The sequence below is a fragment of the Protomyctophum bolini genome (assembly GCF_963924005.1).
Source record: "Protomyctophum bolini genome assembly, chromosome: 21".
In the NCBI taxonomy this organism is placed as follows: Eukaryota; Metazoa; Chordata; class Actinopteri; order Myctophiformes; family Myctophidae; genus Protomyctophum; species Protomyctophum bolini.
The window spans coordinates 6,223,014-6,249,707 of NC_137882.1; the positions used below are offsets into that span (position 1 = coordinate 6,223,014).

Consider the following 26,694-nt stretch of genomic DNA (forward strand, 5'->3'; position numbering starts at 1 on the left):
CAGAAGGCATAGTTCCAAGAGGCATCACATCACACTTTATGCACGGAACTGAGACAAGCCTGCTTGTTCATAAGTCCTATACTTATGGGAACAAACGATCTTGAGGCCCTATAGCCTGCAGGGAAGGTACCATGTACCGTCGCCCTGATGGTAACAGATGGTATTGGCTGTGTAACGGGTGTGTGTTGTTCCTAGTAAATAGCTTTCCCCTTCCTGAGTACCCGGGTCTCATACATTGAGGTCATACTCTCAAATCGTACCCCAGCTATATTTTGCTGGACACGCTGATGTTTTTATGGAGTTTGTTCTTATTGACCAATGATAATGAGCCATACCAGGGAACAAAACACAATGTCAGTGCACTCTCCACAAAGGATCGATGAAAAAGTGCCATAATACCTTTTTCGACGTTATACTGTCTCAGTCTGCGCATAAAATGCAGCCTCTGCTGACCTTTCTTATAGATGGAATGAGTGTTGGAATTCCATGTCAGCTTGGAATCAATCGTTGTACAACTATAGTACCTGTATTCCTCCACAATCACTACCCACAATGACTATTTCCTGGTGTGCATGAGCACCAGTCCTAAGGTCAAATATGACGACCTTAGTTTTTTTGATATTCAGCTGGAGGAAGTTGCTCCTGCACCAACCGGCAAACTCGTCCACTGTTCTTCGATAGCTAATCTCATCAGTAGTTAGTTAATAGTTATCTGCACGCTCAGTTAGTAGGACAGAGCATTATGGATCAGGAGATAATGAAGCCAGTACCAGCCAGTAGACCAACGTGCCTTCTTGTCAATCTGAATACCCACAGTAGTGGCACAAAGGACATTCACTCAGAAAAGAAGATAAAGGTCATTCAAAAAGCAGTTCATCAGCACCGTTAGTAGGACAGAGCATGATGAGTCAGGAGATAATTAATTAATCAGTGGTGGAAAGAGGTGTTTTACTTAAGTAAAAGTACCAATACTGCAATTTAGTAAGGAATTGAAAATGCACTTTAGTAAAAGTACAAAACTATCGGCATCGAAATGTATTTAAAGTAGGCCTACTAAAAGTAAAAGTATACTCATATTGCAGAATGTCCCATTTCACGTCCCAAGTTCAAAATGTGTAGAAAACCTATTGAAAATAGCCGATCGACAAGCTCGCAATGCGTTTAGATGGTGGAGACCTGCGGATGGAGGTTTTTGTCACCCGCAACCGCAAATTCATTATCCGCCCTCTGTCCAGCCGCATTAATGATATCCTATTTATATTAATCAAAATTGTACTTAAGTACAGTACTTAAGTAAAAGTTACTCTCCACCACTGGAGATAATACAGCAACAGTACCAGTCAGGTTAACCCATTCTGAACGGGAACCCATTTTGGTGCATCATGTTATGCTTTAGCTATTGAAAAATAGCAGATCTACAAGGCGCGCTACGAGCTTGAGAATAATAGTGCAATGCATCAATATAATTTAGTCTCTTCACAGTATGTTCCAGGCATTTATTCTGCATCTGATATGACGTTAATTGGCTTGAGATCCGTAATATCCCACGGTGGCGCCGGTTGCTCATTGGAGCAGCACATGGATGATGAGACGTAGGACTCGTCTCCTCTGTTCAGCACATGGATGCCCATTGAAGCCTGGAGAGCGCGCACAAGCTGGCGTTGCCTGCAGGCGACCTGCTGATAACAAAATTCTTTCCCTGCACTTCCACTACAGGCCAAGGCCAAATACATGTCGTCTCAAACCAAAACAGACCTTTCATTATGGCCAGTTTGTGGCTGGAGGCAGACAACAACATGGAGACTGAATAAGATATAAGATATTAAATCTGAACCTATAGCGTCAGGAAATCCATGATATAAATATGATAAAATAATATAAAGGATAATACAGGGCTGAGATGATTAGGCACGTGGATGGTGACATCACATGACATTAATGATGATAAGGAGAAGAACCCGGAGTAAACAGGCAGTAGGCTAAGAGTAAAAGGATGATATGAAGACTGAAGAGTAAGGTGACAATATGAATGACCTACGTGTATATGACCTTGACATGACGTGTAAACAATTATATATCAACGCACACAATTGATAGTCGAGGCATTAGTCTGAATAAAACACACACACACATGCACACACACACACACACACACACACACACACACACACACACACACACACACACACACACACACACACACAGAAAAATAGAAAATCGTGGAAACGTGTGCAAAATATTTTGAATATAGTTATTCTTTCACACAGCAAACGTTTTTTAACTCAAACAATTGCTTCCGAGGGGGTCCCTGGTGGAACAACATAATTTCAGATGGGGGTCCGCGGCCAAATACAGACAATTCCGGGGCGTCCTTGACATGAAAAAGGTTGAGCACCACTGATATGGAAACACAGGGTTTTTCAGAGGAGGATTTAGAAGAAACTCCCTTTTAACCGTGATAGATTCCTCAAAAACACCCGTCCTCTTTTTCTGTTAACCTAAATTGTCCTTCTAATACGTGAGGGGGCCGTGGTTTTTCATTTACTGTTTATTTATTTTTAATAATTACTTTTTATGTTTAAGTCTCCTCCGGCCTCCTCCTGGAGGAGGTTTTTTTTTTTCCAAAAGAAAATCACACCTGTGTGAAGTGAGTGGTGCAACTCTGTGTGGGGGTCCCCGGAAGTTCCAGACCCACAGGAACGCAGCAGGGGGCCGGGCCGATTCCGGCGAGCCGCCCCACGTCCGAATCGGTAGAGAAATGACAGAGTCACCGTGTGGGGGTCCCTCTACTGTACCCTCTACTCTACTGTACTGTGCTGTCACTGTACTGTACCCAAAATCATCATATACAGTTAACATGTGCGTGTGTGTATGTGTGTTAATTAGGTTGCAGCACTGGTGGTGAAAAACCACCACGCTCTGCAACACAGACGCAGTGACGCACTCTGTCACAACTCACAAGTCAATGTCCGGGATTTACTTCGAGTTGAAAGTACAAACCCATCGGTGTTCAAAATGTACTTGAAGGCAGAGGCGGAAGGTTCTTATAATGTCAGTGTATTGGGAGGAGTTAAATGAATTAATGAAGTTTATTATTTACTTTCTAGTTCGTTTTCTCCATGTCCGTTGACGAAAACATGAAGTTAAGAGATTGGGACATATTATCCAATGGATTAAAATAACGAAAGGAAAGAGACAAATATACGTTGTGTGGGTTTGAAATTCTTGCTTTTTGGGGCAGAGACAGACCGACATGGCTCGGACCCATAAAGATATAAGACACTTAAGTTAAGAAACAACATGGCTAGTTCAATCACATTGGAAGTGGCTCGGGAGGCATCCTTTGGTAGTTTGGTTAGACATAAGGTTGGTGAGGGGTGCGTTAAAACGACCGGATTAAGGTTGGTGAGGGCTGAGGGGTGCGTAACTTAACGTTAATTTAAGGGTTAGGTAGGTTTAGGTGTGCTGTCCAGTGGGAGGTTAGGTTAGGGTTAGCCCCATATGTGCCCTCTCCCTACGCTGAGCGTAGGGAGAGGGCACATATGGGGCTAAGACTGACCCGGCTGCGCTTGTTTCTCTCACAGCATCTGGCAATGCTACGCCTAACGCCAGGGCTCCACTGGGCCAAGGACTGTCCTTGCACTGGGCGCGTCTGCGTCGCGTCAGCGTCACCGTCACAGAATGTTCCCTTTTTATTCAATGAAGGGTGGCTCCACTGCCCGCGACGCCCCGCGTTGCGTCGCGTCTCCGTCACCATTAAAATTGAACCGGTTCGTTTTTTGACGCACGCGTCGGAGACGCAACGCGACGCAGACGCGCCCAGTGGAGCCCTGGCGTAAGAGGAGCTCAGCTCAGTTCAGTCAGCTGTCAGATCAGACAGAGCAGTCCGTCAGTAAGTGAAGAGCCATGCTGCTGTCATTGTACCGTGTTTATGCCAATAAACCTAAGATAACTTTTTTTTTGCTTCATACTACTATATAGCCTTTATAGCTATCATGTAAGCTAACCTCCCTTGCAATGTGTGTGCATGCAGTAGTTAGCTACTCTGTTAGCACACTAGGCTAGCTCTAGCTGCAAGTTTGTATTTATGCTTCTTGTTGTCATTATTCATTCACCTCGTATTGGCGTTGTCTTACTCATAAAGAGTATGATAATATAATGATAATATAATTATGTGGCCTCTTGATGTGTGCACTTTCTTTGGTCATTTCTTCAAGGTTTTGCTGTCAGTATGGCTGACCCTTGGCAGGAGTGCATGGACTACTGTGTTGAGGTGACCAAACAGGCTTGCAAGGTGAGAGCATCTTAAAGAATAGCCCTTTTCGGCACCCTTGTTTACCTTTTCCTGTATTTGGGATATCCCGACAGGGGCTATAAGTTTAGTTCTCACCCCTAAATTCATATTTATTTTGGACCCTCATCTGAAAAGGAGTGGGTACCAGGAAGAGTGGGCGACTGAAGTCTTGGGATTCATGTCGACAGAAAGTGTTTTGCATGTGATAAAGGCTGCCCAGTCTTCCCCAAAAAGTGTGCAGAGTTCCCTAGTGCCCACCTTTCCTGTATTCAGCAGCAGCAGATCATTGTCTCCACCAGGCCGAAGGCATGGGGGGAGAGTATGTTTTGCACTCCCGTCCGTGTGTGTGTCCTTCCGTCCGTCCGTCCTTCCGTCCGTCCGTTATCAGCTAATCTCCGGCACCGTTGGCCCGATCCATGCCAAACTTTGCACACACACACAACGGCCTGTTATAGCGCCACCATGAGGCCGATTTAGGCAAAACACATTACTCGTACACATTTTATCGATACATCACACAATTCGGTATACACTATCTCCATAGTCATGTGATCAACATGGAGCGGCACCATTTCCCATCTTCCATCCTGATTGGCTAAGATTGGCTTCCAAAGCTCACACGAAATGCCACAAATCACAAACACAGTGTGCAATTTTTTATTTTTATTTGCCTTGCTATCCAACCACCAGATGAAGGCAAGCTGCAATGTCCTACATTCCTATCCTCCCGGTGGAGACCTGTGCCCATAAGGACACTTTTCTAGTTGGAAATGTATTCCTGTCCTTTTGGGGAAGGGGGGGACAGGGACAGTGCATTGTACATGACCGTACCTACACATGGATGTGCATACTAAAACAATGTCAGCTTTTCATATTATATAATGTCACCATTAGGGTGCAGGTGGCATACATACGCACAGTCGCACACACATCCACAATCTGTCTTTGTCAGGAAAAGTGTGCCTGCCACTTAAGATATCAAGCAAAAGATGCATGTGCTTGCGGCCAAAACGATTGTCTGTTTTCACACTGGCACAGCCCCCACCCCCGCCCCCGCCGGTGCTGCTGTACAAAACCACAATGCAGAACACATTAGGATAATTGAATCAACAGATGCGTGCAGTCATGCGGTAAAGTCCCCCAGGTGTGTGCTCTCATGCTTGTTGTTGTGTTGCGCGACTGTCTTCCCGCCAGATGATCTGTGAGGCTCTACAGAAGGACATTGCCGTCATGCAGAAGAGCTCTCCTGTCGACTTGGTGACTGAGACCGACCAGAAGGTGGAGCAGCTCATCATTTCCTCCATCAAGGAGAAGTACCCCACACACAGGTACTACTGTAGCCACGGTTCACACGGCGCTCGTTCCTCACGAGCGCACACAGCGGACCCTCACCCTGTTTTGTGTGCGCCGTGCTGTATTTGCGACGTTAACGTCTGCATAAGCGTTCAGATTTAAAATAATATATAAATGTAGCGAGGTGTGCAAAACACGGGCCATGTTTCAGGGCTAGTACTTAAGTATAGCTTAAATATGGTCCCCAACAAATAGGCCAAAGAGCTTATTGCTTGATCATAGAGCGTTCGTAGCCCTAGAATGTTGTTAATACATACATTTCATATTATTCCAGATACACAGCCATAGATCACTTCTATGCCCGCCCCCGGGTAGCAGACTAGTTTAAAGTCGCGGCGCTGCGTGTGTTACTCACTCAGTATAATAAAGGTCTGCGACTTGGAGTCAGATATTGTCCTCGCGGGTGCGTTTGGTGCGGGGCAATTAATCGAGTCAATTGTGTACATTGTACATGTGTGCTCCCCAAAGTAAGTTTTCATATATTCAGTCCTGCAGTCATTTCGGGCCATAAGTGGGCAGAGAATGTTGTCTGTGTGTGAAGCTTTTGATGATGATTTTATTAAACACACATTTTCTGCCACAACGTTCTGATGGATGAAAGTAGAGGACAAAATATCTGACTCCCAAGTCACAGCAATTAATTATTGAGTTTGAGTGTGAGAACTGTAAATGTTTCTGTTACTTTGATCTGACCCCCCCATGCCAAAACGCCAGTCGGCTGTCACCCAGGCGGATAAAGGGCGAGATATCTTCTCTCCCCTGTGTGTTTGTGTGTTTGTGTGTGTGTGTGTGTGTGTGTGTGTGCATGGTTCCTTCGTGGGGTGATTAGTTATAATATGACTTTATCTATATTATAGATAAAGACTCTATGCCATTGCCTATACTTAATGTTTCTAGATTATACATTATGTTCTGTGAACCTGATTTAAAAGCTACAATCTGTATATTTTACACCTGCTGTCTCCCTCTCCTGGCGGAGAAGGGTAATTGCTAGGCTTGTCAGGATTACAATTTTTAAGTATTTCTGTTTGCCTTTTAGGCTTCGTAATCACAAATGTCACAGGGCAAATTATATGACAAATAACTTAAATATACAAAGAAATTATTATATATAAAAAAAAAATATATATATATATATATATATATATATATATATATATATATATATATATACAAAATAGTGGAAATAGTTGATCGACTAGCTTACAACATAACACCTCACTGTGTTGTAATCTTGTAGATCTGCTATTTCCGCAGTTTTTGGAAAAATATTTGAAAATGTATGTACATGGAAATGAGTGACGATTATGCAAAAATGAACTCGCTATTATCTGAAATAATAGGCGATTATGTAATAATTGTGACAGGCCTAGTGATTGCAATGATGTCTGTCTACAATAAAAATGGTGCCACGTCTAGCGTTCAGTCTATTGTACTGTATATACTGTAGTTATACATGTATATGTGACCAGTTTTGACTGAGAGCCTGATATCGTGCAACCTCCAGCTTTTCACCAGAGGATAAAAACAAAAACAAATACTTTTAAAAAAAAATCCAAAATGAGTTGATGACACAGGCAGACTCTTCACATACTAGAGCATGTCTGAAATAAGTGTTTTCTCAACTCGCTGTTTTCTGCAAAACATTACTCTATAAGCCATTATCTCCAAATCTGGTGGGTCAAACTGAACAACCAATATGTCAATCTGAAGCTATGGTTCCCTGCTTTCATGTGACATGAAAACGAAAATTCAAAAAAAAATCCAATGGCAGTCCCTCAGTCAAATCTGGCCACATTTTGTCGTGTACAATAAATCCAAGCATTGATGTCAACAGCCATCATCGTGTCATTAAATTCCCTCCACTGCTCTGTGCACTGCTTTGTGAAGCTTCATCGGGGAGGAATCTGTAGCAGCAGGATCCCCCAGCCTCCTAACGGACAACCCTACCTGGATTATAGACCCTATCGACGGCACCACCAACTTTGTCCACAGGTAGGAGAGACTAGTTTTGGTAATATTTAGAGTGGTTTTCAACCTTTTTCGTGTCGAGGTTTTATTATTTATTTATTCAGCATTTGAGCCACGGACCACCTGATGAGATTTAGCCGTGCAGACCCATGAGTCTTTCAATATTTAGTTGTTTGTTGGATAACATTTTTGTCTGTATTGATGTGGTGCCATTAGGAGAGATAACAGGCAAACGTTGATCAAAATGACCAATTCTTCTACATTCTCTAATTGTGTAGACTTCTTGTAAATTAAGTAATGCAGATTTTTAACAATAGTTTAACTCTTGAGAATCTCAAGAGTTAAAGGGTCCATTTGGTTACCAACTCTAAACCATTTAACGGGGGACCACTTGGAACCCCCTCAAAGACCACTGGTGGTCCCCGGGGCGAACCACTGGTTGAGACTGATGATAGGCTCTTGGTTTAACTATGATCCTAGATTACCATCTGCATTTGATGTATTTCCTTGTGTTTGCTTTGCTTACTGTTGGGCACTCTGGATTTAGAATGTCTGCTAAAAAAAAACTTGCAATGGTAATTATTTATGACCTATAGTGTTTCTGTTCTTTTATGGGTTATAATTGTTTTAATCTATTGTCTAATGTTTTGTTGTTATTATTCCTGGTCTTGTCTTGTACGATTGCAATTAAAAAAAGGATGACATACTAGCTTGACATTTTAGAAGGCCATGTAAACACGCTGCTCAGTGAAGCTTCTAAATACTATAATAATGATCTAGTTTCTGCAGACTGGTGCAGTTTTTCAGGATACAACCTTTACTCACTGTAAGAGACATCAAAGATTATTATGTTGCAGAATCCATTTTTGGAAATGTTTAAAAACATTTAAGGTCAAATGAAATAGATGCAGCCAAGTCCTAGCTTGTCAAGCTTGATATATATACTTTTTTATGAATAAAATGTATAGAGAGTATGTTTTTACCCATTCTTACCGGGAACCCATTTTGGTGTTAGCATCATGTTATGCTTTAGCTATTGAAAAATAGCAGATCTACAAGCTCATAGCGCGCCACCGAGTGGCGCGCTACGAGCTTGTAGGTCTGCTATTTTTTGAAAAATCGAAGAACGACTGACATTTTTACAATCTGATCTCAGGTCATGATGGGTTTATCAGACCAGTGTGTGTCCAGTGGAAACCTCGTATGAATCTGATCTCAGGTCAGAATGGGTTAAAGCAACATATCAAGAGGCGTGGTGAGACATGAGACATAGTCGAGTGCCTCCAACCCTCTTAGAAGAGGAACGATACATAATAAAGATTGTATTGATTCTCCAATATCAGTCATTTCAATAACTCAGGAAGGACCACTGGACATAAGCCAGAATGCATTTATAACCATACCATAATTCAGATGTGGAAAACCATGTCGGGCGTTAAGGACCCCCCCCTTTGACCAGATGGAGAGATGTAATACTCAAACCAAATACCATAGGCATTCAAAGCCTTGTATACTAGGCATGTGGAAAATAATCGATACGTATCGATTATGACGTGCGCGATGCGAGTGAATCGGTTCATTCACTGTGTGTCTGTGTGTCGGTGAAATCGGGTGAAATCTCGATGCATCGTTCGCGGAGTGCTTGTATCGGTAAAATCCGTGGTTGCACTGTTTTTTCATGGTAAATTTCACCCTATCCTGTGTTTCCGAGGCGCATTGAACGTACCATCAGAAAAGGAAGGGAAAAAAAAGGTCTCTCGCAGCCGGCTCCGTCTAATGAGCAAATTTTGAACTTCCTGTCTGAGAGCTAGCAGATTTAAGACATCCGGTTGCTTTCAGAATAAAATAAGGTTATTTAATTCGTTAATTAAATATTTTTTACATTACATTATTAGTATTATTATTACATTACAGTTATTGTAAAGACACACATTATGTTTCTGTGTAAAAATAAGTAATTAAATAACATAAAAAAGTTATCTAAATGGATAAATGCTATTCACTGGAGTGCATGGACTTTATAAAGTGGACACTGGACAAAAGACGGCTCCGCAAGGCAACTATCTGGACATACCCACGCCTTCGGGGAGATGTCCTCTACCACACCCCACTCTCCGCTAAGCGGGAGAGGTGTAAAATTCACAGCAGCAGCCCTTCTACTGGGGTCAATGCAAAGAAATGTACCGTTTCCGGACCCAGAATGGACACTGGACAAAAGACGGCTCCGCGAGGCAACTATCTGGACATACCCACGTGTTCAGGGAGATGTCCTCTACCACACCCCACTCTCCGCTAAGCGGGAGAGGTGTAAAATTCACAGCAGCAGCCCTTCTACTGGGGTCAATGCAAAGAAATGTACCGTTTCCGGACCCAGAATGGACACTGGACAAAAGACGGCTCCGCGAGGCAACTATCTGGACATACCCACGCGTTCGGGGAGATGTCCTCTACCACACCCCACTCTCCGCTAAGCGGGAGAGGTGTAAAATTCACAGCAGCAGCCCTTCTACTGGGGTCAATGCAAAGAAATGTACCGTTTCCGGACCCAGAATGGACACTGGACAAAAGACGGCTCCGCGAGGCAACTATCTGGACATACCCATGCGTTCGGGGAGATGTCCTCTACCACACCCCACTCTCCGCTAAGCGGGAGAGGTGTAAAATTCACAGCAGCAGCCCTTCTACTGGGGTCAATGCAAAGAAATGTACCGTTTCCGGATATCATATTACATTATGACCGATATCATATTGATATCCGACAAAATGAATTGCTGTTATGGCCGATAACCGATATTACCGATGTCGATAACCCTATCATTCTGTGTTAAACAATTATAATAATTTTGTCCATTCTGAAAAATACATGTACAGTATGTAAACAAGGTATCTGCACTGCAGGCTTAGGCAAGTCAGATTCAACTTTAACACCTTATTTTTAATATTGTGATACATTGTTTATCTGTAAAGACAATCGGACGGATGTGTATTAATCGGTTCGATTGATTAATAATCGGATTAATCAGAAATTAACTAGAATCGGCCCATACCGATGTGTTCACAGATTCATCTTACGATCAACTTACGGTTGTGTTTGTAATTGGATGCCCTTGCCTACTGTAACATGTGAAGGCTATGACATCAGGAGTGCAAGTAGCACTGCCTTGCTACTGCTTGTCCACTCCGTAAATTCATTAACATCATCAATCTTGTATACTATTAAACAGTACAAAGTTGGCTTCCAGGGCACTGGCATTATAGCTGTACATTTGAAATGTGCATTTATAGGCCAATACTATACCAAGTATACATTCAACTGATGTTTTAGTCAGGGACAGACTGTTGACTAGTCAAACAAAGGACTTTTTTTAACGATGGGTTCTCAGATTGGATATTGTGTAGTGTATATATATATATGTATATAAGTTATGGTTTACTAAGACAAGTGCCCATCAGGCACCGGCCTACTTGGGAACGATGCAAGTTGGGAACAATACAAATCAGGAATGCATACCCCCACAGTATTCAATACCACGTCATAGAGCATCTGTTTTAACTGTCTGTCTGTGTTTTAATTCCAGGAGGGAAAAACCACACGTGCGGATATTCCCAGGCCCACCAGTAGGGTGCAGTGTTTCTCTCTCCCTGGTTGAAAAACTGGAGACACACAACACACGCACACTGGCACAATGGAAGGAATTAAAAAGAAGTCAAGAAGATCTGGAGGATCAGTGGCCACTAGTGGGTACACAGGTGCATGGCAGGTGGCTTTGCTTCCACTGAACTACAGTAGGTTTAACTTCTAATCCAAATAGTTATTTATTTATTTTATTTTTATTTTCTTCTAGAAACAGCAAAGCAATACAATGCTTGATTAATGGTCACTAATGGGTTAGGCTATACATTCATCTTATCTGGCAATGTAAAAATGGGTTTGCAACAAATGATGTACAATAATGACAAAATGATTTATTAGGAAAACAATTACATTACATAGAAAATTCCATTTTTCAATGTAGGCAAACTCTTAAAGTAAAGGCAGAAATTAAGCGACTTTGTAATTGTAAAATGGACAGAGAACAGGCTGAGAGAGGGAGAGAGAGAACACATTGAAACCAGCCCCCTCCTCGACCAATCAGCTTGATCAGACACGGCCAGCATTCTGCCTGAGAGAGAGAGAGAGAGAGAGAGAGAGAGAGAGAGGGAGGCAGCACAAGTGGCCTAACCAAAGAGGCCTTTTTAAATTCTGGCTGCCCCCATTTTCAAAACATTGTCAAACAAACGTAATCCATTACATCTTCAGTGGGAACTCTGAACTCAATATAGCAAATGCAAATTACGATCAGCAATGTTAATTATCTCCCAATGCAGCCAGCTCGGTAGTAGTGAGCACGTGCACACGTATGTGCACAACACAGAGGAGTATCTAGTTTATAGTGTTTTCAAAGAGATGGATCACATTTACAATTATAATGTGTATAGTGTTTTCCATTCTTTCCACTAGTACCACAGCAGGACATCTTTATGAAAGTCATGACAATTTACAATGTATTTCATTAGAGAGACAGTAGGCCTAATAGTACACTCACGTTTTTAACAAATAGGACTATAGTAAATAGTAATAGTAATAGTAGTAGTAATAGTAATTCAGGCAAACATCATTTGTTTGATTAATGCATACAGTCCACCAAAGAAAACTGTGTTTGAGGAGAGAAAAATAAATCATCACAATATGAATATAGTATTATACATATGTCTACATCAAATTAAATCACAATGCATCACCACGTTCTAAGCTTGTAGATCTGTTGCTTCTTCCAAACGTTTTGCGTATTTTGACATGCCCAAAATGGAGACCTTTGGGTTTCATGTCGTCGTATTACTGGTAGTCGAGGAGTGAATTTAATGCCCGACTTACGTCTCTTCTGTGTTTCTGTGTCCAAATCCACCCATGGCAACCGCAGCTAAAACCGCCTTCCCCGCATCTCTAAAACCCCGCTTCTTTAGTCTTCTGTGTTTCTGTGTACACTTCCGACTACGTGAGTTCTTCCTGGTTCTCGACCTTGGCTATGATCGTCGCCTGTTCTTTAATTTCCTGCAAAGCCTCAATTCGGGTCAGGTAGCCCTCCTTGGCTTCAGACTTCTCCCCCTCGATGAGCAGGTCTATGTATCCAGGGGCAGAAAGTGGATTGGGCCTCAAAGCGATCTCACTCAGTCTGGCCAAACATGCAGCTGCCTCCTCCACGAGGGACACAATCTGGTCCTGGAGGTCATCTATTATTTTCTCTAGATTTTTGATCACATCTTGTACGGACAGCTTTGCTTCCGTGGCTTTCTGGAACTTTTCCATCATTGCATCCAATGGGACCATCTTTGACTTCCGAACGTGCCCCCATATGAAATGCTCGTTCTCATGTTGATCCGACAGACAGTTGCATACAGTACACCTTCCACTGTTATCCATGGCTTCACAGAGTCTCACTGGTTTGTTTCTTGGTATTATACAGGGGGAGTGACAAGTCCTATTGCATTGTGTGCAGTTGGTGCTCCAAGCACTGGAGATTTTCTTGTAATTTGTGGTTATTTCCTCAATCATATGATTTTCATTTCTGGAGATGGCGGCTTCATTTTCTTCAAGCGTTTGCTTCTTCATCCTGATTACTTCAAGTTTCACTATCACATCTTTAACCTTTGGCTGTATGCCATCAAGCCTTTTGCGGTCTTTAAGAACCTCCTTTGTTAGCTGCAAACTGTTGGTTTCCATTTTGTCTAAAGCGGCAAAGAAACGTTTCAAGTAATTAATGCCCATTTTCCAAAACATTTTTTGTTTCAAGTTTTCATCGTCAGAGTCTTCATCTTCGTCCCTTTTCCCGGGGGAACCATTGTCTGCAAACAGAGCAGAGTTGTTGAATTTGAAGTGAATGGGCAACCCTGCATCTGTTTTGGGACATGGGACATGGGACGCGTTTATCGCCTCCAGAACTGGGGGCTGCTGGCCGTCTGCAAACGTCACCAGCATCCGAATGTGCTTTGCAATGTCTTTACCAAAAATAGAAAGCACGGAGTCAAACACGTACTTCTGTGTGTGTGTCAGTCTTACAAGTGCGGCCTGGGTAACGAAACACACTATGTCAATCTCAGTGACACCAACGTCGGAACCGAAAAGGTTCCGGATCTTCTCTATGATTTCCCTGTCTCTTTTTATTCCTTGAGTATCACCAAAGCCTGGTGTGTCAACGATGGTGAGCGTATAAGGGACTCTGAAACCCTCTTTGTGGTTAAGTTTGTATGCAGTGACCTGAGATGTTTGGCTTTCAGCTTGGTTGCCTGGTCCCTCGTCGATCAATTTAAATCGGTAATCATCATTCCAGTTTACGCCGAGGATGTAGTTGACCATCCCATTGATGAGGGTGGTCTTCCCTGCCCCAGTTGCTCCAAGCACCATGATCGTGCGGTTTCGCCTTGTGCTTTCCTCGCCAACACTGTAGCTCCTGCATCCATCAATGTGCGTTTCATTCATTTTCAGAGGTAGCTTGTAAACTTTGGGTGGCCCCGGATGGATGAGTTCGCTATTAAGTCTGACAAATTCAGACAGAGATACTTTTGTTTCAGCTTTTGCCAGCTGTATGATTGCACTGCCCCCTGCTGGGTCCATTGCTCCACTGCCCCCTGGGTCCATTGCTCACGCTGACCTGGAGAAAATAAATACCTGTGTTAGTTCATTCACATAATACACACTATAGCCTACATGTTGTGAACTCTGAATCTGGGCCTTACTTAAATATTCTGTGTAATTTAAGTTCTCCATGAGTTGAAGCTTGTTCTGAAGTTGCTATACCAACGAGGGAGTGTTTGCCAAATGCCGCTTTTAATTGTGACAATAGGAGCATGTACGGGAAGGCATTACATTTAATTTGTGTAGTTTGTTGTGTACATGAGTCATGAGTCATGACAGACTTATACTTATTGCTTAAATACCTTGTAAAACAATTGTAAATAGAGTAAATACTTGTCTTCTATACCTTTATCAAACCAGGATCTGCTGTGACAGTCAGGATCATCAAGTTTTCACCATGCAGCACCTGATTACCTGTATGGGAAAAAAACATTAAAAGACTATTCAAAACTCCCAAGCAAGCTCTGCATGTATAAACTAATTCAAGGACTTCATCGTTATACATGTTATTAGTATTACACAGTTAACAGTACAACGGGTTGCATTGCAAATATACAGTATAGCTGGCTTTGAATGCATGCATGCAATATTGGCCAATGAATGAATTAGGCCAAAAGGCACATTAAAATTATTATATTATTGCAAAGTACTTTGCCGAGCAATATAGAAAAGAGAATAACAAAAACATTACAATTAAAATAAAAGTATGATTGAATATCAACACAGATATTTTAAACACTCAATTAAAAGCAAGAGTAGAAGAGGCTGCAAGCCATTGGCTCGTAGAAGGGCATTAAGGAGGAAAAAATAGTCTCCAGAGTACATTAGTGTACATAAAGCATTATGCACAGTGAACTGGCGAGACATATCGCTCCGTTGCTCAGTTGATTACAAATTGATAATTCAAAAATAGTTTCTCATTGACTACAATGGTCTGCCCCAACCTCATGTGAAATGTTTCCCCCTAATAATTTTTTTTATTTGTTTTCTCATGCCCCGCCATGTAAAGCACATTTGAGTATTCATATACACGCTGAAGTGAAGACACTTTATATAGGCAAGTTTCATTGCTTAAAGGGGAATACCACTCATTTTCAACATTACATTTTTCTATGGAGTTGTGTGCACTGGAAATAATACAAAGTCCCCCCCATTCTGTGTTGCCTATAGAACTGGAGGTCTGGAAAAAAACAGTAACATTATGAAGTACATTTTTGTTATGTCACTGAGATGTACTTCATAATGTTACTTCAGACATCCAGTTCTAGGCAACACAGAATGGGGGGGACTTTCTTATTATATCTACACAACAACTCTAAAGTATATTTTACTGTATATATGACAGTAAAATGTTGAAAATGAGTGGAATCCCGTAGTCACTATTCACTGGGATACCAAAAAAAACATTAAAAAAAAGGTTTCTCACTGTTCTCGGGTTGAATATTGATATGCGATTAAAATGCGATTAATCGAGATTAATTAATTACAAAGCCTCTGATTAATTAGATTAAATGTTTTAATCGAGTCCCAGCTCTAGTAATGAATTTACTTTCCTTACTTGTTAAATATGCTCCTGATGATGCTGTGTCGATGTGGACTGCCTCTGCTCTTGTCACTACTGCCTTAACTACTCAGCTATGAGTGGGGATGGATTCAGTGTTCAGTAGATCCTCCCCGAATGGATTCAGTGTTCAGCAGATCCTCCCCGGTTGGTGGTTGGAATGGATTCAGTATTCAGCGTCAGGCCTCTGGTGGTGGTGTGGATGGATTCAGTATTCAGCGTCAGGCCTCTGGTGGTGGTGTGGATGGATTCAGTATTCAGCGTCAGGCCTCTGGTGGTGGTTGGAATGGATTCAGTATTCAGCGTCAGGCCTCTGGTGGTGGTGTGGATGGATTCAGTGGTCAGCTCCCCGGTTCAGCGTCAGGCCTTCATGGTGGTGGTTTGAACTGATACAACAAAGTACTGGACAGACCTTTTTTATATACTATTCTAAGCCCCGCCCTGAAGTTTGCTTTTCAATCAGTGCTATCATAGCACTGACAATGGTCTTTGGACCGAAATGTTTGCTTTTCAATCAGTGCTACCATAGCACTGACAAAGGTCTTGGGACCGAAACGTTTGCTTATATCCAGTTCCATGTATGGTACACAAATTCATATGGCTGAGATTTCACTTCTTTATTTCTTGTTCTCAGTTCTCCGTTTGATGGAAAGTTAATCAAATGATTTGTGGTTTTTGCCAGAAAGGGTCTTTCCAAGTTCCCTTTATTCTACTATATGTTTTTGGTGTCATAAACTCATTTAACCATGTCCATCCCACTCATTTGTTAGTTTCAAGAGTATAGTGGCTTCCGTTAAGGTGAACAAGTATTGTTGATGAGAAAGTCTTAGTACATGCAATGCATACCGTATAGGTGGTGTGATGTAAGTTATGCCAGTGAAACAATGAAAGGCAGCTATTAGCAAACATTACTTCTTCTAGCTGTCTGTCTCGTCTTGCATCGTCACCTGACATTAATGAGCATATGTCATCCCGACACTTTACCACCAGTCACCAAGATAATTCAAACTAATTATTTTAATATTCTTGATATATTGTAGGCATTATCAACATAAACAAATAGTGCAGGAATAAACCCTCAAAAAGACGCTTAGTTTCCGAGGTACAGTACCCCTCCCCGAGGTATATAACAAAACGGGACATAGTTTTTGTCATATCTGTAGGATGTCCCCTTCATGAAATGGATTGTCCCCAGATTTGCTTTTACTGCAAAAGTCATGAAATTGATCCATGAAGTGACTCACCACTACATGGGCAAAAAACACCTATCCTAAAAGAGGGAGTTACAAGTTAATCCTCTGTCATTTTCTACCTGCTGTTTGTTTTAAAGCAACCAGAAAATGATGTTACAATTAGAGCTGGGACTCGATTAAAAAAATTAATCTAATTAATCAGAGGCTTTGTAGTTAATTAATCTAGATTAATCGCATTTTTTCAAATGTTTTTTGGTATCCCAGTGAATCAATGAATTGTGACTACAGGATACCACTCATTTTCAACATTTTACTGTCATTAATATAGCTGTTGTGGAAATAATAATAAAAAGTCACCCCATTCTGTGTTGCCTAGAACTGGAGGTCTGAAAAAATATCAACTTAAGGCGGTGCAGCAGCCTAATGAGCCTATTCAGTACTGGAAATGCGCCCAGTGAGAAACGTTCCGCCTTAAAAAAAAAAGGTGCGATTATTATTTCTGTAGTTAATTAATCTAAATTAATCGCATAAAGTCTCGGCCCTAGTTACAATATAGGCTTGTATTGTGAATCAGCAGGGATTCATAGGCTCTCTGGGGTAGAATCATAGGCGTTACACTCAGAGTACAGGTCTCCACCAGACCAATTGCAGGTTATTGTCGGCTGGAAGTCAATCTTAGCCAGTCAGGATGGAATGCACCTGGGACGTATCCTCAGTGATGTGTCCTGAGGTCAACAGGGTTTCGGGTCTTCCAACATCATACCCCTCACTCCGGCGACCCAGCCGGGGTGATCAAGTCCCGACTTACGTCCCAGTAGCTACCCTCGATCCATTGGAACTACCCCAGAACTACTCTGCCAGGGCTGGGAAGTACACTTCTGGTGCATGGAAGGACTAGGCTCTGTGGGTTGTCTCCTGTCCGGGCCCCTCCTACGTCTCACCAGGTCCACTCCTGCTCTCACCAGGCCCAGGACCTGTGCGTTGCACCAGAGTCCCAGCACCAGACAGTTCATTCAGGAGTGGTGGGCAATGGTTCTGCAGGGTCATGGTGCTGCGGCTCTGCTTGCTGCTTTGATGGCCCTCCTAAAGGCCTCACGAGGGTTGTTGGGCTTCCTCCTCACGGAGGACACAGGCTGGGGCGCTAACCCACACTGCTCACCTCCTCACGGAGGACACAGGCTGGGGGTGCTAACCCACACTGCTCACCCGGGTGCCGTCTACATTCCGGCTGTCACCCGCCTCTCCGGTGGTCACCAGACTATACCTGGTTGTCACATAGTCTTTTCCTATGGCTATGAGTCACTATAAATAGAAAACTATAACTAAAATGCATGGCATGGATGCACCTGGGACGTATCCTCAGTGATAGAATCTATTATTCTCAGGTAGGCCTAATATCTCTACACCTCAAAGCATCAAGAATGATACATTATTGATATTGTATTCTATAGCTATAGGTCCATATAGCCTAAATGCAGTATGGTTTAATGCTTTGGAATTCACAGCTTTGTGCCATTCTTAATGAATAATCATCAATCAGTCAGTTCCCCATACAATGCTCCAGATGACATTGAGAACAAGCTGCTGATTGATGAGTACTACCATATAAGAGTTACAGAACAATATTTTTGTCATTACAGCTGTTTTGAGGCATAGGTCTACCTGAGAAACAGCCTTAGATTCTACATGCATAAACTAAAAACATGGCATCAAAATATGCAGTTTGCATAGGCATTTTACAGTAATAGATCAGGATTAGAACATTTAGAAGTCTTGAAAAGAAAACTGTAAAAGGGGCCTTGGAGCCTATTTTTACATATCTTGGGGTCCGTATACCTGTGGACAATATGTGCAAATAAGTAAATCCAAAAAGTAGGTGGACAATGGAGCAGGATTAACTTGACTTTTCTGCATTTGTATTTGCAAATCTCATGGATACATTTCATGGCTTTTGAGGTACCCCTGATAGAAGAGTAGGAGCAGTATTACATGAGACTATAGCCATTTCCACCTATAACCAGTAAGACGCCTGAGGGTGAGAAGCGACCGCGTCATAAAGGGCGAGGTGGTGTGCACACATCCACCTGGGTGAATGCTGGGTGAGCGCTGGCACTTTGGCATGGGGGGTAAGATCAACATAATTATGGAATGAATTATGTACTGACCATATATGGAGCATGTCTTGAGTGTACTGGGTCTGATGAGGTCAGATCAACATTATAGAATGTCAGAACAGGTCAGCTCCATATAGATCTAAGGGTGGCAGTATATAAAAGGTTGCTTATTCACAATAGAACCAAATATTGGCATCCTGGTTGCTTTAGGGGCAGAGAGCACTGAGGGGGAAGGTGCCCAAACCCCATAAAAGGGCACCGTTTTTGGGTGGTCTTTTTGTGGGGGTCCCTTGTGCCATTTCAATTCAGAAATATCCAACTAGTATGTTTCACAATAACTGGGCCTGTGTCATTGGAATTGACCCACTTTCAGGGTAGGTGTTTTTTGCAGTGGGGATCACTTCATGGATGGATTTAATGACTTTTGCAGTAAACGTAAAACGTCTGACCATCCATTTCATGAAGAGGACATCTTAAAGATATGAAAAAACAATGTCACATTTCGTTGATAAATAGTAGGACCAAGTGAATGTTGCTCAGAAAAGTTATTTCCGCCTATTTAAGGCCTTATATAAAAGGCTGCTGCTTCACAATAGAACCAAATATTGGCATTCTGATTGTTCTGGGATGTAGGCACACTACCTGTAGACAATTTGTGCAAGGATGATGTAAAAACAAACAGCAGGTAAAATATTACAGATACTTTTCTTGGAACGATCTCTTTCAGACAGACGTTTTTTTATTGCCTATGTGCTGAGTAACTTCATGGATCAATTTCAACCCTTTTGCAGTAGAAGTAAAACTCGGGACAATCCATTTCATGAAGGGGACATCCTAAAGATATGAAAAAACTATGTCCCGTTTTGTTATACCTCGGGGAGGGGTATAGTCAACTTTTGGGGCTTTTGTTCCTGCACTAAAATGTCAGACATGGACAAGTCTTGCCGCGGACACGTGTGTCCATCAATGTACGGACATGTTGATGACCCCTGGAACAAACAGACAGGCAATTAACCAGGATTAGGCGCCAGTACTGGGATGCATGCAGTATATTTATTAGGCATAGTAACAGAAATCTGTTTTGAACATATAAATACAATATTTTCTTAATTATTATTTCCCCCTCCTGTCCGAGGGGGCGGGGGGGGGGGGGGGGGGGCACAGTGTGTGTGCAGAATTTGGCATCGACCGGGTTAACGGTATCTATTTTTGACAACACTAATGCCAATACAGATCTGTAACTAAAGTAATTTGTGCATAAAGTGCAGTAGTACTCAAGTAATACAGGATACGCTGTCAACACTGAATCAATCAATCAATCAATCAATGTGACAAAGTCATAGTCCTTGATACTTCTATATGACAGCTGACCTGGCAGAGCGACCAACGTGTGTCTCGTAAACCTGAATATCTACCGGGCCAAAGGACATGCCAATGAAACAGTTTCACCCAGCAAAGAAGATTGAAAAACAACCATAAAGTCATTCAGAAAGCTGTTTAGTACAGTGGGAAGACACGGAAATATACTTCTAATCAGTGTTTTCTTATTGTAAAAAATGTGCTGAAAATGATGAGCTATGATAAAAAAGTTGTCAAAATGTCCCACCTACCTCAAACCCCCCTTTTTGGTATATGGCTCTGGCGAAATTGTGTAAAGGCAAATATTAATTCACTAAAATTACATAAATAAGACATGGAAGTCTGAAATTTGTCATGGAGTATCGTGACATAGGGGTAAGTATAAGAATAGGATTTTGGGGGGTTGCTACCATTATATATTTTAAATATGACCTACATTATCCCCAGAAAAACAAAAAAAGATGCTGTCCGCTTGACTAATAATAACAAAGATGGTTATTTTGAGATGAGTATCACTGCCTCACTTGTATATAGAAAACCTCCCATATCCCTAAGCTTCATTTTGAGCCCAAGATAACCTTTCTATCTTGAAAGTTACTCTTTCTGTAGCCAAAACTCTGAACTATACCTCAAATCGGTGAAAATTGTATATTCAGTCAGTATCAGCTATACATTTGGAATAAATTAATGAATGACTGAGTTTGAACTGACTCCACATTATGGAATATTTCTTACTTGAATAAGCTAATAATGTTAAAAAGTTGGAAAAGTGTCCAATCTACAATTTGTATGCAAATGAGTACCTCCATTATCAAAATAATCGATTTTCACTATATATCTCAGCCAATACGGCACTTAAATGAACAAATAAGGTGTATAGACCTATGTTTTGAGGGTGGAGGATCTCAGTGAAACTATTTTTAAAGTGACCATATGTGCCCGTGGCATGCTGGTGTGCAAATCGGTGCCGATTAAATCAATTCCTCTATCTCGCCGGCTTCTTGTCCATGCTTTCCAGGGTCAAGGAGATCAAGCAGTTAGGTTGGTATAGGACTGCACCACAGGACACACTGGATTCAAAAAATATCCCTGCCCTTCATCATATGGTTTTGGTTTTTCCACCATAGCTTCATCAGCTTGCTTGTACAAGGCAACAGTGGCTGTCTTCAGAGCAGAGTAGATAGATAGATAGATAGATAGATAGATAGATAGATAGACAATAAAGAAACAGTGCCAACAGAAGGCATAGTTCCAAGAGGCATCACATCACACTTTATGCACGGAACTGAGACAAGCCTGCTTGTTCATAAGTCCTATACTTATGGGAACAAACGATCTTGAGGCCCTATAGCCTGCAGGGAAGGTACCATGTACCGTCGCCCTGATGGTAACAGATGGTATTGGCTGTGTAACGGGTGTGTGTTGTTCCTAGTAAATAGCTTTCCCCTTCCTGAGTACCCGGGTCTCATACATTGAGGTCATACTCTCAAATCGTACCCCAGCTATATTTTGCTGGACACGCTGATGTTTTTATGGAGTTTGTTCTTATTGACCAATGATAATGAGCCATACCAGGGAACAAAACACAATGTCAGTGCACTCTCCACAAAGGATCGATGAAAAAGTGCCATAATACCTTTTTCGACGTTATACTGTCTCAGTCTGCGCATAAAATGCAGCCTCTGCTGACCTTTCTTATAGATGGAATGAGTGTTGGAATTCCATGTCAGCTTGGAATCAATCGTTGTACAACTATAGTACCTGTATTCCTCCACAATCACTACCCACAATGACTATTTCCTGGTGTGCATGAGCACCAGTCCTAAGGTCAAATATGACGACCTTAGTTTTTTTGATATTCAGCTGGAGGAAGTTGCTCCTGCACCAACCGGCAAACTCGTCCACTGTTCTTCGATAGCTAATCTCATCAGTAGTTAGTTAATAGTTATCTGCACGCTCAGTTAGTAGGACAGAGCATTATGGATCAGGAGATAATGAAGCCAGTACCAGCCAGTAGACCAACGTGCCTTCTTGTCAATCTGAATACCCACAGTAGTGGCACAAAGGACATTCACTCAGAAAAGAAGATAAAGGTCATTCAAAAAGCAGTTCATCAGCACCGTTAGTAGGACAGAGCATGATGAGTCAGGAGATAATTAATTAATCAGTGGTGGAAAGAGGTGTTTTACTTAAGTAAAAGTACCAATACTGCAATTTAGTAAGGAATTGAAAATGCACTTTAGTAAAAGTACAAAACTATCGGCATCGAAATGTATTTAAAGTAGGCCTACTAAAAGTAAAAGTATACTCATATTGCAGAATGTCCCATTTCACGTCCCAAGTTCAAAATGTGTAGAAAACCTATTGAAAATAGCCGATCGACAAGCTCGCAATGCGTTTAGATGGTGGAGACCTGCGGATGGAGGTTTTTGTCACCCGCAACCGCAAATTCATTATCCGCCCTCTGTCCAGCCGCATTAATGATATCCTATTTATATTAATCAAAATTGTACTTAAGTACAGTACTTAAGTAAAAGTTACTCTCCACCACTGGAGATAATACAGCAACAGTACCAGTCAGGTTAAGCAGACTGTGACTGTAATCAGTAACATAACAGTACTAACCACGTGTCGTATACCACTCTATCATGGCTGTATACTGTAGGTAGACATTATTCAGCATATGCTTAATATAATATTTAAGCTTTTTTTAGTTGCCGATGAGACAGGAATACATCGCAACAGTGTGTTTATTCATGTAATTGTGGCATGGCTATTCAAAGGGCATTTGATTGAAACCAGCTTTATTTCAGGGGAATCCAATTGAGACCAAGGGTTAGGGGTTAACCCCTAACCCTGTATATACAAAGAACAATTACAGCAATGATTTTACATACATGGCAAACACTAACACACAAAAGGATAATATGATACAAAAACACACACCAGAAAACAGAATCAGAATCTCAAAAACACATTGTTACAAAAAGCAGGTGCATAGGCCTTCTTCTAGTGTGAGCTGGTCAGTTAAAAACCTTTTAAAAATATCATATTATGAAACAATAAGGACATCCAGCTTCAACTTGTTTTGACAGATATTCCATAGACGTCACGTGGAGCATGTATCCCTGAAGGCAGTATCTCCCAGTTTGGAATTTGACAACTATCAACTAGAACTGAAGGCGCGCGTACGCACACACGCGCACGCACGCACACACACACGCACACACACGCACACGCACACGCACACACACACACACACACACACACACACACACACACACGCACACACACACACACACACACACACACACACGCACACACAGCTGTTTCACATGGGGTGGACTCTTGTTTGGTCAGAGGTAGGAGTGGTTTGCAGGGTATATAAGAATGAGCGAGCCTCCTATCCTTAGTATCCTCACGTCTCTTCTTGTGACACCACGCCGACGCGACACGGTAAGTCAAGGAATACTTATAGAATCCATAGATTGCCTATAGATTTAAAATTTTAATGGATTGTGAATACAAATACAAAATATTTAATGTTCACTATAATTATTTTATTATTTCAGAAGATTTTCTAAAGATTTATTTTTCAGAAAATAAATATTTTCAGACATAAAACTTTTATGACAGATTGAACATAGCGTAGTTTTTCATTCACTTTGCTAAAATATTGTCTTTTCTTTTTTTTTCAGTAAACTGAAGCAAATACTGACTATATACGGTATGATAATGTCTTAATCATTTCACCATAAATGTATGATCATTGACAAATATTAATATCATTGTCTGACAGTTATGTAACAATTGTTATTGTTACTGCTACTGAATTAGTTGCATTTTCACTAGCTCTGGTCCATAGCTCTAATGCGTGCATTAGAGCTATGTTACTATCAACGTCCGCCGCTCGCATTAATGCAGACCAGCCTCTACTCTTTAGTGTAAATAAAAAGAACGTTTTTGCTACTCACCAAAACAAAGGCGGGTTGTGTCAATAGAAAGACTACTTTCCTTAGTGGAAGCACTCTGAGCCCCCCACCACACGTATAAACTGTACTTTTTGGCCAAAAAGGGATTTTGTTCCCACCGGAAAAAAAACATTTTTAGTTACTCCGCTGCGCCCTCTACTGATATTGCCCAGAGAACTGCCTCATAGAGGATATTTTTCCTCCGGTGAAAAAATATCCCTTTTTGGCCAAAAAGTACCGTTTATACGTGTGGTGGGGGGCTCAGAGTGCTTCCACTAAGGAAAGTAGTCTTTCTATTGACACAACCCGCCTTTGTTTTGGTGAGTAGCAAAAACGTTCTTTTTATTTACACTAAAGAGGAGAGGCTGGTCTGATTTCGATTTGAGATTTAACATGGTAAGTCCCATATCCTTGTACTGCGCGGGGCAGAATCGTAGAAGCAGTAGAAGGATATGGATCAGATCTACATTTTCACTAGAAACAGACTGTGTCAAATATGAGTGACTGACTGTTACAAAGTAAACGATACAGAAACACCTCCCTGACGCAGAGACAGCTTGTTTATTTTTGGACCACAATGCTTATGCGAAATGATTTTAAGATGAACCCAAAATTGTTCTCCATAGAGAAAGCACTTCCGCGAACCAGGCAGAACCAGGGGCTGAGCGAGTGACGCCAGGACTTCGGCGCTCTATTGGATTATATTTTGTGAGTTGGAAATTTACAGATACATGTTGGTTTATTTATACTTTATTTGTAGTTTTTTTGGGGGGCTACAATTACCAAAATGCTTTGGTGCACGCGACGCTCTATATACACTATACACTATAAACTCGCCACCATTTTTGTTTTCAAAACGCTGTTCATAGAAGACACACATGTTGACAAAGGTTGAAAGGGTGTCACTGATAATCTCACAATTAATGCAATTATTTAACTCACGATGTTAGAAAAATATAATATATTACCATGTAATCTTGTTGATTGAAATTATTTGTTTGTTTGTTTATTTATTTGAACCAACAATTAAACGGCAGCAAGAGTTCCTGACATGTTGGTTGAATCCATCTTTTTAGGTCACACTTGAAAATCACTCTGCTGAAGAATTCTGCAAACATGGGGAGTTCAGGTTCTCATCCTGAAGAGAGACCAGCAGAAGACAGAGATGACCTGAGATGCAAACGCTGTTCTAGATCTCTTCCTCGAACCCACGAGTGGAGCCACCTCGAGTGGACGACATGTCATGGCCACGAGGTGGTCAAGTTTAGAAATGGTGTATTCTACAGAATGCTACCATCCTTTGACTATATTTGTGGAAAATGCATGGATATAATAGAAGAGGAGAGAGAGTTTAGAGCAGCGGATCGATTGCTTTGGGATCAACAGGGGCCTTTGAACCGCTGGTGACACCGCGTCGACAGCGGGGGGATGTGAGAAGTGAAGAGATTGTTGTGCATTTAAAACACAACAAGAGTTCTACCTAATAAGTAAAAAAAAAACAAGCCCAAATTGATTAAATCAATTAATTACCAGCTGCGGGGGTCCGCTATACTGTAACTGCCTCTGTGTCAGTTTCAGTGCAGTGGTTTAGGTTAGGTAGGAACCAAGATTATGTCTTGTCTAGATACTTCCTTAATGTAAACGAAGTCCACACCCACAACACCAGAGGGAGTGCAACAAACCATGTACAACCCAGATTCGGCACAAACAAGGGACTAAATTATTTTCGCTCCTATGCCACCAAAATGTGGAACGCCGGCTGCCAACAGTCATTAAGACATGTGAATCCCTTGACTCCTTCAAAACCGCTCTCAAAGGGCACCTACGGACGGCTGCAATTCGAAACTGGCCCCTGTAAAATCAGAATCCCCCCCCACCGCCCCCCCCTCCCCCCTTCTCCCCTCACTGTATATGTTTCTTTTCCCTTTTTGCTTCCTTTATGATGAATTCCTGTTCTGTTCATTAACTATATATAGAAGTGTCTATTTGTACGTCTCTAAATGTTTTGATGAATTGAACAAGGCGGACCCTGTAAACAAGTGTAATGCTTAATTGGGTAGTCCACTCACAGTTAACAGTCTTTGTATTGAGTTTGTGCTTGAAATGTACTGTAATTCTGCAAACTGTTAATAAATATTTCAATCAATCAATTCTGTAAAGCGGAACTATTGTGTTCCGAGTCGTTCGTTTCTGCCCGGACATATT

At 41.6% G+C, this 26,694-nt stretch overlaps 1 protein-coding gene across 1 annotated transcript; it reads left to right on the forward strand.

The window, feature by feature from the left end:
* The first annotated feature begins 3,803 nt into the window (after positions 1–3,803).
* LOC308336212 (inositol monophosphatase 1-like) lies at positions 3,804–14,736 on the forward strand. The gene is made up of 6 exons (XM_080793511.1): positions 3,804–3,892; positions 4,218–4,294; positions 5,489–5,622; positions 7,538–7,642; positions 11,197–11,404; positions 14,652–14,736. Exons 2-5 carry the CDS (start codon positions 4,232–4,234, stop codon positions 11,396–11,398), a joined length of 504 nt encoding a protein of 167 aa, XP_080649637.1. The 5' UTR covers positions 3,804–3,892; positions 4,218–4,231; the 3' UTR covers positions 11,399–11,404; positions 14,652–14,736.
* Positions 14,737–26,694: the final 11,958 nt, after the last annotated feature.